At 40.6% G+C, this 12,829-nt stretch overlaps 1 protein-coding gene across 1 annotated transcript in view; it reads right to left on the minus strand.

Annotated features, from left to right (window-relative positions):
- mgat5 (alpha-1,6-mannosylglycoprotein 6-beta-N-acetylglucosaminyltransferase) overlaps positions 1 to 12,829 on the minus strand; it is a 70,263-nt gene that overhangs the window by 41,699 nt on the left and 15,735 nt on the right. Inside the window, exon 3 of the mRNA XM_034865108.1 lies at positions 11,239 to 11,403. Within this exon, the coding sequence (XP_034720999.1) occupies positions 11,239 to 11,403 (165 nt within the window). The remainder of the gene's footprint in view (positions 1 to 11,238; positions 11,404 to 12,829) is intronic.

A 12,829-nucleotide genomic window follows, 5' to 3' on the forward strand; every position in this document is an offset into this window, starting at 1 on the left:
CATTTATATTATTACTTATAGGCTGTTTTGACTAAACAATACAAATGTTTGTATGAAGAACAATACAAGTATTTACAGTATATTTTGTACACAGGAGTTAAGAGACGATGTCTCAATAAACAGATATCTGTACATGATTGCAGATAAATAAAAAAAGCTAATAAAAAAACTAAATCATCGTCAGACTATAAAATACTTCTGATACCAAAAACTTGTCCCAGATTCAGCATTCATAGGCAGATATCCGTTTATAGAGATGACAGTCTGTGGTACAGTCCTAGCACTCCAGACCAGTTGCATCTTGGAATGACAGCTGGAGATTGCCCATTACCCAGTGGTCAGTGATGACTGTCAGCCAACAAGATCACCTTTGACTCAGCAATCTGAACTCCACAACAACAGAAACCACAAAGAGCTGAGTCAAGCCCACAACGAAGCAAACTGGTTGAGAGGCATTTAAGACATTTGTTTTCTTTCTGCAATAAACAAAATGAATGCAACTGCAGTGGGGGAGGGAGTCACTCTGATATTTTTCCTGCATTGCTTTTAATATCCCAGGAAGACAATATCAATGTAGGATTAACATTCTTGCAGGCTTCCCTTCCATATAATTGCCATCCTGATATCCCCCTTTAGAGACGTACACGTCATCGCCACTGACCTTTACAGCCAGAGTATAAATAATGTATTATGATAGGCTGTGCGGTGAATAGATAAAGCTTGGAAGCCAACAGCAGACTGATGTAATGAGTTTGTGGATTGAGCTGAGGTACTCACATTTGGGACTTGGCTTAGAGAGACATTTCAAGCGTGTATCATACTTGTGTCCTTGACTTGTGTCCCTTCTTGTTGTTGTTTTTCATCCTTTGTTCATATTGCCTTTGTGTCCTCGATTTCCGAAACGGAAAGTGCCACCTTAAAAGTGGAACTCTCGCCAAAATGCAAACCTAGGGTCTTTTTGTGAATGTACCTGAGTTAAACTTTCGTTTAAAAGCCTAATTAGAATGTAAGCGCCACTTTTACGATTAAGTGTGTATTATCCTTTCTCAGTCAATTGGCCTTCTGAATGGAAGTGTAGTGGCACTACTATGATAGCCTCAAAATCAACATTTTTAAAACACAAAGAAGGTTCGACAAATCATGAGACTTTGCTCAAAGTATCACCAGGGGCTCTACACATGAACTCCAGCATTGAGCACAGTGTTTGTGTACACAGAGTTCACTGAAAAGAAAGGCTCACTTAGCTGTCGCTTTTTCCGGTCTCTGGCCGTCTAGCAAGTCAAAAATAGTCGAGGGAGAAGAGTAATCATGTAAAGCTCCTAAAGGTTAGTTCTAAATAAATGCATTGATAATTTGTTGTTTTGTTGTTAGTGAAAAACAACATTGAACTTGTAGTTAAAAAAGGAGCCTCATTTTAGAATGACACTTCCTCCTAAAAAGTCTGTTCATTTGCAATCTCTTTAACTGACAAAGCGGAAACAACAGCTAAGTGAGTTGTTCAAAACCTTTTATAGTAAACTCTGTGCACACAAACTCAATTCTCAATGTTGGAGTTCATGTGTAGAGCCCCCGGTGATACTTCGAGCAAAGTTTAATGTTGTGTCGACTCATGCCTTCTTAGTGCTTTAAAAATAGCTATTTTGATGCTATCATAGAAGTGCCCCTAGCACTCCCATTCAAAAGGCCATTTGACCGAAAAAGTGTAATACGGTAAGTCTTAAAAGTGGCGTTTCAATCCTAATGTAGCTTTCAAATAAAAGTTTAACTTGGGTACATTCACAAAAAGACCCTAGGTTGCATTTTGGCGAGAGTTATGCTTAATAAAAAAACGTATTTGTGATTTGTTGTTTGGTAAAGTGGATGTCTTGTGCAGCATTCAAGAGTTCCTGTTATCTCATCTTTCAGACGCCCAGTCATCCTGTAAGTCTGCCAAACACCCAACCAACCAACCAACCAGGAAGACTGCCATTCATTCTGTTGTTCAGCCAGTCAGCCGGCGTGCGCCAAAGCCACCAGGCATGTCTTCTAGCTTTAATCAAGCAGAAGAAGCCGCTGCCAAGGAGCAGCTAAATATAGCCCCCTTCATAATCAAACACAGCAGAGGTGGTGCTGTTTCTAAGGGAGATTTTACTTACCAGGAAAATTCACAGGGAGGCGTGGGCCCACTGAAGCAGCTACATATTCGCTGTCAGACATACAGTGTGACAATGAATAGGGTGGCGAAAGGTTTGACTGACACGCTGAAACCAATTATTAAAGTCATGAGCCTAGCACCAAACCACACCTCTGTAGTGTAAACAGCAACAAAGAAACCAAGGCGGAGTGACAAACAGTTAAGTTACAATGCCAAACCTTCTTTTAATAACATTCTAACAGCAGTTCAAGCAAAGTTCTTTGACAACTACATCAAGGCAATCATGAGCAGTTCATTTGTAACCGATAAAACCAGGATACCACCGCAAGGTAGAATGGTATAGAGGAATTTAAAGCAAAAAATAATGAGGTAAAAAGACGCATTAAGAAGTGTTCTGAAATGTAATGTACAGAGAAAAAAACAGATGAGATCCTTCGAAGGGCCTCTCGAAGCACTCAGGTCACCATTAGCCAGTTCCTAGCACACAGTGTTGGCCATCCGATAACGCTTAAATATAGTATCTCTGAAAAATAAGTGATATTACACACAAGGTTATTTTTCCTCTCCCTCCCCATGTATGTCCAAGTCTATGAGGTAATGTGAAATTTGACAACTGCAGAATTGGATTGAGGACATCTGGTTGATGTTATTCTTTCTCTTGTGTACTTCTCTTGCTCTCTTTTTCCTCATCTCTCTCACTCTCACTGGTTTCATTCTCAGGCACACTTAACTAAAAAACACTCCCTCAAATAACAGGAAATCTTCAAGGCCCAGCTTCAATGACACAGTTTGGTTAGCGGACACTAAAAAGGAATCACACCAACTAATCTATTGGCATACAAGAGAAAGGTTATGGGAGTTTTGTGACAATTCTGTAAGTACTGTATAGTACGTTTTTTCTAATACACGTCAGCAATGAACCAACATGGTTTTAAAGTAAATGGTGTGTTAAGTGTCACCATGGTGATTCTGTAGCGTTTGAAAAGCTTGAATAATATAAATTTAAGGGGTGAAAAGTGCAGCTTTCCTCATCTTTGTGTCCTCTGTTCCAGTGGTGTAGAAGCACTAATTTTAGATGCACTTTGTAAGAAGAAGCAGAAGCATTGGTGTGTGCATTTGTGTGTGTGTTTATTTTCTGCGTGAATCTCTGCAGCAGTTCATCAATTAGACAGTAGACAAGCTGGCTGCTGGACGGTGTCCTCTTAGCCACAGAGCATCAACAGCTGGGCAGGTGGAGAGACGTTAGGACTGTATCACAAAGAATGTTCTACTAATTCTGAGCCTGTTGGGTTGAACCGCCTTAACGAGTCCAACACTGGAAATCCTGCATATCTGGTATCACAAAGCTGGGATTTTCATATCCTGCCATGCACAAGTTTATGTGAACATATTCAGTATTATTTTTCATAGTGACATTTTGGTGCTTTTTATTACTTACTTATTCTGAATAAAAGCAGTTTAAAGTAAGTTTGTCCCTGCTAATAAAGCAGAAAGGAACACACAGTTTTAATTAATGTAGAATCCATTAGTCATTTTTTATAAGTACAGGTTGGATGTAAACCTTAAGTGTGTAATCATGTAGTCAGTGAGTTATGCATTAAAAGTTTTCAGAGTTTGCTAACAAACCATCCTGTTTGCACTGTGTCCATGGATGTACAGTGAACTATCATTGGATTACTTTGATACTGAAGAAAAACTAAAAACCTGGTGATTCTAAGGCAAGTTCTGGAGTTATACAGAGCGTCTATGATCTATGATTTTCTATGATTTCTAAACCTCACAGTTTGAAACCCTCTGCTTTGAACTGTACCTGCTCTGGAGCAGGTTATAGTTTGAAAATTAAGCCCAGAGATACAATAGTTAAGACCAACTATTCTTACGTTTTCATGCAGACCCCAGGTGCACAGATAGTTTCTGTATACCTCATGCCCTTCAGAAACGAATTCTTAATAACTTCCTTGTCATTTGTATCAGTTCATCTGAGGGGAGTAAAGGTGAAGAACATAAAAATAGCTCATAAAAAGAAGAAGGAATTTTGATTTCATCATATTGGAGAAGGACAGGAGATAAAATGACACACGGTCAACTCGGCCAAAATCAACAAACAATAAATGCATTATTCCAGCCAACTGTTTCTCTTATATTACACGAGTGTGTGTTACTTTGCACGTTAGATGAAAACCCCAAACCACTTATCTAGGCCCTGCCACCCAAAGGCACACAGCAGGGTAACACACACACACACACCAGAGGGGCTTCCCAGTGTGAGGGGCACGGGTTTGAGGCTGGTCAAAACACATGCCTTGCACTGTCTCTGGTCTACACAAGTGTTCCACAGTGAAGTCTTTCAGGCAAAAAAACAAATCCAAATTTCCCCCATGTAACCCTGCTCTCCAGCTTCTTTTTTCCCCTCTTTCTCTCCCTTCCTCTGCTGCAAAGAGCACAGCGTCTGGCTATAATCAGTACTTCTTTTGTGCTCGAGCAATCTGATCGGCCCACTGTTCTCTCCGAAAATATCCAAGAGGAAGATTCAGATTTTGCCCAAAGAGCAGCGCAAGGACAAAAGGCAGCCAGAAAACCTTGAGTAGCTCCCACCACTGCAGAGCTATGACTATCGTTCCAGTGTTGATTTGGAAAAATGGTGGAAATCTACGGCTTTGAATGAAACAGAGAACTGTCGACATTGTCTCTAAACTAAAAACAGCTACATACACAGAAATAAAACATCAGTAACACAGACATACTGACAGACATATGTATATCCTGTCAACAGTAAAGTGAGAAAATGAGTTTAGTTTTAAACATGCATGGCAGAGGTGACTTGTCATGAGTAAAGCAGCTTGACAGCCACAGAGCTGCAAAATGCATAACCAAAACAATTTTTAGCTCCATTTAAAGTGTGTATACATGGGATTTAAAATACGTTAATGAACACGTATGTGAGATTATACGTCTGTGAGTCACTCTGTGCAAGTGCATCTTTGAATCTCTACTCTCAGTTCAAGTGTGCCTGCGTCTGCTGCTCTATCCTCAGATGTGGATCCTGCCCCTCTTGCCTAAAGAAAATGTAGCTGAATGAAAGTAAGATGCAGTTGGAGGATCTTTGTGTATATTATATACATCTTTGTGTATATTATACAGGGCCAGAGCTGGCTTAAATCCGCTCAACAACAATGCTGGCACGGAGGAAGAGGAGACAATGGAGGATATAGGATACAGAGGGGACTGGAGTGCAGCGTACAAAAAGAAGCTGAGCCATACAGTATGCAGAGATGCAGAAAACTTGCAAGAGGAAACAAATAGCATATATTCTTACATTCATGTTCAAAAACACACCGAAGAATTGCATCTTTGAAATTCTATGATCAGCAGAGTGCCCGCAAAACAGCCACTGAATCCAACTGAAGGAAGGAGGGAAAACAAAAGACGGATAGAGTGTCTGAAAAAGTGGGGTGCATGCCAGGCAATGGTGCGTTAGACCCAAATGTTCCTCCTAGCCCACCCCTACCTCTTCAAGGCATGGGCTTCAACTCTCTTCTGATTTGACTGATTCAAATTGATTTACGGACGATTAGCAAAAAGCTTTCATGTAATTGTTGTTATGCTGCAGCGAGCTCTAACCCTTTGTTTCAGAGAAGAAACACTGCAGTATCAATTATGACAATCGGTATTTCATACACCATGGAAGAACTGAGTAGTTTAGACCAATGATTAACTAAATAGACACCTTCAAAAATCCCTCCCTTTTAAAAAGACAGATGGGCCGGTGTCACGTTTTACAGACTACAATCTCTGGACCTTAAACATTATAGCTATTGAATAATTAATTCTAGGGAAAGAAAATAATGATATATGGCATGGTAGGAGGGACTTTTTTAAATGTAAAAAAGGCTATTACACCAGACTCTCCTTGGAACAGACAATGACTATGTTGATGAATTATTTTACTGCAAGATAAAATAGAATTCCTTTACTGTCATTGCAAAATTATTGTAAAATTATATTAAACAGCAAGATGAATTCCTTTCCATTTTTGATGTACGTTTTTGGTTTCCCCATGTAAAAAAACGAGGCAGCAATTACATGAACTACATTTTTAGATTTTCAAAGATTTAAAAAAAAGCAAAACACTGAAATAACTATATTAAAAAACCTAATTCAATACATTTAACAATTGAACTTGATTGTACATTCCTTCCACAGTAAATCACTAAAATGCCTTAAATCCAAATGAATCTGCTCAGTGTCTGAACAGCGGCTGGAATCACACTGCTATCGTCGGTAATGTATTAAGAAGCAGAGTGCTGCTAGAAATGTATCTTTAGGATAAACAGCGCCTTACATGGCTATGGAGTTACATTTAAAATATGTTGTATACCTTGGTCTCCCGTGCCAACATTCTGGGGGTTTGACGGAATGTTTGACATTTTACCTCAAGAAGATGTAGAATGAGTGTGATTTACATACTTCAAGCTAACTGTGTGTCAAGCCCATGAGCCCTGTCAACAATGCCTCAGGAAGCATTCCCAGGCTCTACGGCATGTCAGGCAGAAAACTCAATGAAAGCAAAGCTGTCTGCACTTTTCTTGCAGTTCTGTTTACAACACTGCTATAAGTAGATCGAATGCACTCCATGTGGGAGGGATCTCTAAGGACTTGCAATAGCACAACACTAGATACAGACACATTTTCACACTTTGCTATTCCGCAATGGATTTCATATGCAAATGAACACACACACACACACACACACACACACACACACACACACACACACACACACACACACACACACACACACACACACACACACACACACACACACACACACACACACACACACACACACACACACACACACACACACACACACACACACACACACACACACACACACACACACACACACACACAACAGCCACAGTCGAGGAGACTGTCTGTGCTTGCTGTCTGTTGGTCTGAAGAGGATCAGTCCTCTACTTTGTCACTTAACGCTCTTAAACAGGCAGGTTAGCACCAGTTTAGGTTGTGGAGCTGAGAAACACTTCCACTCCAGATCTCCACATCATAAGCATCAAAATTCAGGTCTCATGTTTGACCTTGCGTCAAACATGAAGTTTCATTGTTTTTGTAATTTTAACTCACTGCGTCACAGTACTGTCATTTACCTTAACATAAACCCTGGTAGGAGGCATTTGAGTGGGTGTATCAAACTGTATCAAGACACATATCCTTCACACTTTTTACTGTAGCAAATATGGACATGAAAATTAAAGTAAAACTGCTTGACAAATGCTTTACTGAAATGCATTTACATTCTGTGATAACCTTTTGTATAATAGTGCTTATTGTTAGTGGTGGAGTCCACTGTTCACTTTAGACATACAGGAGATTTACAGGAAGCATTGCATTTATGTAATCCAGCACAATTCTACATAATTATTAACAGCCAGCCTCACTCTTTATACTGTATCAAGCCACCTCTAAAGCAAATGTAACATTTCCAAATGCAGCTGCTATAAATTAAGAGCGCTCAACTGGTAAAAAGCAGTGTGGCTTTGATTGTGAAGCAGCCACAGGAAAAGCATTGTATTTGTCACCACTGACCCAGTCAAACCAACCATGGCAAATAATCTGCAAGAAAAAGAAAAATTGATATGAGCAATCTCTAATTAACTTTTTCCTTCAGTAACTGTGTCCATTTATAGTAGTGTGTTGCTATAACCTACAGTAAAAAAATAAAAAATCTTAAAGAGTACAAAGTATTAATCAGCACCCCCAAAAACTAATGATTTCTGCTCAATTATGCTGCTGTGGAATTTTAACTGTAGAGTGTCAGGATTCATGCGAGTTCGCATGAAAGTTTGTGGGAGCAGACAGCAACGCAGCAACTTAGTTGCACTGAGAGGGTTTGGGTGTACTTTATTAGTATTGATCTGGACACTGAAGAGGTATCAAGGCCCCCAACAACAAAGCTAATAGAGACTACCGAGTATGCTCTAAATCTAAGAGGGTCCCAATTATTAATTAATTGTTTGTAAATTCACTGTTTTAGGTTTTGCAGGAAAAGAGTCCCTGAGTCCCCCAACTGCCACGCTCTCCTTTTAAGTTAGATACTGTAAGGACATCAGCTGAATGTTTAAACTGGAAATAAAGTGCAGGGGCCAATGAAATCATGAGGTAACCAGGACAAGTGTAATCTGCAGCAAAAACCCTGTCCTTGTCCCTTTCCTTTGTTGACATTGAAACCTTGGATGTCAACTTTCACCGTGAATGGCAAACAGAAATGCAAGTGGATCAATGGCTGAAAGAGACAAAGCAGTGAAGATGCCGTAAACTGTGAAAGCACAGGTCTCTGTGTACCAAAAAAACCACATTTTGATACCATTGATAACTTTACACACTTGCAAGCGGTGAAGAAATATATCGTGGAGGGAACAAACCCTAACCCTAAACCATTATATGGATGCAAATCCCCACCTGACCATTCATTACACCTGTCCCCCCTGGGTGTTTGTGTGTGTAGGAAGAGATTACACTTCCACACCACAGGCCGATCCACAGATGAAACACTGCTGGCGAGGGCGATTAGCCACATCGGCGAGAGACAATAGCCAAGGCGTCAAGGACTGCTGCTGGACCAAGTTCTATCTGCATCAAGCTAGGCAGAAACCAAGGCCAGATCGACTTGTGTTGATCCAATGAGGGGCTTCTGTGCCTCTTCTTCTTGGCCACACGCAACAACACCACAAGGCCGAAGCTATTCCTGAGCATAGACAGAGCTTGCATTGTGGCAAATAAAAAACATGGCACGTAGACACCTTTTTTTCCCCACACACAATGGAGTGTGATTGTAAAGAAATGAGAGCTGGCCATATTTTTGTGAGATGACCAATCACAAAAAAGAAGCTGTGTTCCACAGTGTGTACACAGCTGTTAGTTTAAAACAGCAGGAGGTAGTAGCAGAAGGGAAGTTGGACTCACAGTAGCTGCTACATTGATCACACATCAACATGAGGCTTAGTATGAAGCTCTGTGTTGGAGTGTAAATGTAATTCAGCACTGTATGCAGGTCATCAGAGGGTTTGGGAAGTGTCCCTAAACATCTGGGGCATTCGTTAACGTTTTTGTTTCAAAATAGCCACTAGCATAGGGAAGAAGAGTAGGAAACAACAAGCATATTTTCTGGTAAATTTGTTACAAAAGCAGAGTAAAAGCCAGGAATAAACCACAAACACTACAAAGATCCAGGTTTGGTCCAGAACGTGCCAGAGTCTTTGGCTAAGAAAATGTATACAATCGAGGTGGAAAGGTGGAGCTGGTGGCCCAGCTCCATCTTGATAGAAGTCTCTCTGAAAGCCAGGCGTGTTCCCCTCACTGTCCAGATTCTTATCTCTGTAATTGCCAGTCAGGGAGGAGCACTAGAGGAGTTGGCAATAGCCCGGCTGCCACCCACTCCAAGACAGGGGGCATGCTCCAATGGATACTCTGCCGGTCCATTTAGTTTGTTGCCAAGAGAGATAGTCGTCGCTTTGTCAGCTTGACCTGTATTCAGGATTCAAATGTTGTCTCTCAAGGGTACTGCCTCAAGTTTAAGCGAACATGGCACTGCAGGTTTATTGACATGAGTCACAGGTCCAGGTAGTATTGCTCCACAACATAGGAGCTGAAGCGAAGAGCAGCCCCGACAATAGTGTGAGATTAGCGTCTCATCTCTCAAGTCCTCGAAAAACGGATTGAGACCTGACAGAGAACCAACACCTGTTCACGCAGCCTGAGGAGACAGTGTGTAAAGGAGGCTAGGCTGTCAACATCTGTCTTTTTTAAACAGGATTTCATACAATTAGAGTCAAGCTATTTAACCTTTAGACGTGTGTATGGTTTTGTTTTCATGTTATCTAATAAAACCTTTTTTACAATATTATTTATTTTCATTATGGATTAATGTGCGGATTATGGTATGTAAATTAATTAGTTAAAATGTAAGAAAGTAGTGACAAATGCTAATCACAGTTTCCAAGGGGACATCTTCACAAAAACCCAATAGATATTCAGTTCTAAGAAGTCATCACTTCACCAGCTGTTTCATTTATCTCAAACATATTATGTCAGGATGAAGTAACCCAGACTAAGTGACTGTTATAATCACCCAGATGAAACAAGATAGACAGGATGCAATGTGTTGCAGAAAGGAAGGGGCCCGAGCGGTTTGCCTTTTCAGAGAAAAAGTATTTGAACACAGTACAAAAGGAAATCAGATTTTTATCAGACTCCTCACGACACTCAGAGTGCCGTCTATGACGTCAATTGTCTTGATAACTCAAGGTCTTTAAAAGAGAAAAAGTTACAAAGGCAGTGTACACATTTGATAAAAAAATGGCAGTGCAGCAGCTGTCATTTAGATTAGATCTATTATATCAAATCTATATAGATTGATTTCTTTGCAGAATTTGCCTCAGAGCACAGATTCCACATTCTTACGGTTTAATGCTGTGTAAACAACTGAGGGCAAGTCCCAGGATCCCAGAAATACCAACACCTCGCTCTCTCACCTGGGCTGAATACATCCTCTGAAAGCTGTCAGGAAAATCAATGAAAACTAATAAGAAGGGTCATGGAGCGTGAACAGAGGCCTTACTTGAATTGTGTCCAAAGATGTGGTCTGGTCCTATAAAGTGCCTGGTGTGAACTGTGCAATACTGGCAGAGTTTGGGAATGTTTTTTCCAATGGGATTTTTTAAAATGAAACGAGGGTCATAGAAAACAGCCACAATCAGCTCATCCTCATTTCTTTAATTGGTCTTAGCTACTATAGGTTTACTGTGCACTTTCATACCCTGAACAACAGGGGTTCTCTGGAAAAAGAAACAGTATAAAACCTGCCCATACATGAGTCATAGTTTATTCGAATAATGACTTTCTGAAGCCAACTTTTTCTGAGAGGATGTTGAGAGAGAGTGAGTTTTCTCTTTGAGCTCTAATCCTCTGGGCTGAAATGTCTGCCTTTATGAAAAAGACTTAAGACAAATCCTTCCCTTCCCACCTCACCACGACATGCACACTTACTGCACTTTTAAATGCGAAAGCCAAAATGGAATACATACCTGCCACGTTTACTTTTTCTGAATTTGTGGCGCTGGGTGTGGCAGTGCTGGTGCCGTTGGTCAGGTTGCCCCCTGTGCCGTTGTAGATGTTTTCCACCTTGGACTCTAGCTTGCCAAGCCTCAGCATGATGTTATCCAGCAGCACTGCAAGGGTCTTCTTCAAATCTGCAAGTAAGAATGTGAATCAGATTATTCAAGTAGTTGTGAAATAGGTTTAATTAATTCTAATTAAATATATTGTCAGGTGCCCTGCAGTGCTTTAGGACATAGGGGTAAAACAAGAGTCAGAGGTTGGGCTACATGAATACAGAATATCAGATCTGATCCAAATTCAGCATGAAAACCAAAAACAACCTTCCAACTGGCCCCTGTCTTCTCACAGTTGAAGATCTTTCTGTATCTGATTAACTGAGCCATCACGCTCCAAATTCTGACAAAGAAAAAGCTTCCAATTCTTTTACTATCATCACAGGAAATACATACATGGGGAACCTTGCTCAACCACAATGTGGACTTTTTGTCTCCCACTACAAGTATTTGGATTTCAGGCAGTCAGATTAAGGCTTATTTAAATGAAAATGTTAAATGTAAAACTGGAGCAAGTAGCCTTGCGGTTTAATTTAAGTCTATGCATTTCTGTGGACATCTTATTATTATCCGCATAGGACACAGCTAAGGGTAAAAAAAGGAAGAAGGGACGCAGACCAGTAATGAATGAATGTTAAGGCTTGGCATTTTTTGGCCTTATTTCTTCTTACTTTCTTCTTCACTGCAACCGCCAGCAATTGCGATGACATTTGCAAAAAAATGTTAAGTTGTTTTGAGCTGCTGTAAATGGTATAGAGTATAACACATTATGTTCACAGAAACATGCTATTTGTCTGCAGCAAAGAGCTCTGGCATACTCATCAGCCTCATAGTATATTATATCATCATGCACTGGTTTATATGCGTGCAGAAGTGATCAAGGAGTGCATCAAGCGGGTTTTCATCAGATGATGATAATTGCAGTTTGTCTATCACAAACCGGCGCCACATTTTCCCTTAGCGCGGTGCATTTGACACGCCAGTTTTCATCACGTCAGAGAGATTGGCAAGGGCACAACAAGGCCTGGCAGAGCAACCCAGCCTGATTCATTTGAAGAGAGATGCCAGAGCATTTGTCTGATTTTGGACAAGCTGTGTGCTGGGAGGAGTAGAAGCAGAGAGAGGAGCGCAGTGAGAACAGAAAGAAACCAAACGGAACGCTTTGGAGCAACAACCTTGCCCAGCGATTGGGCTGAACATAATTTATAAAAAGGGGGTGACCCCAGAGTTAATGCCCCTTTGTTTTACCCCTGGCATAGAGGTCCGAGCCCACTGACTTCAGGCTGTACATCAGCAAGATTCTCCAGCAAGGCCTGTTTAATATCTTGGCTTTTACTTTAGCAAATGTTATCTTCTTTACGATAGCATGATAGCATAGAAGACATTATGTAAACAGTAATTGGCTTCAGTTCTTTCTTGCACTTGCATTTACAATCAGAAGCAGCAGTCTGGGTAGAATTAAGAGCGTAAAAAAGACTACACATTTTGTAAAAAGACATGTGCA

This window comes from Etheostoma cragini, chromosome 24 (genome assembly GCF_013103735.1).
Source record: "Etheostoma cragini isolate CJK2018 chromosome 24, CSU_Ecrag_1.0, whole genome shotgun sequence".
Taxonomy (NCBI): Eukaryota; Metazoa; Chordata; class Actinopteri; order Perciformes; family Percidae; genus Etheostoma; species Etheostoma cragini.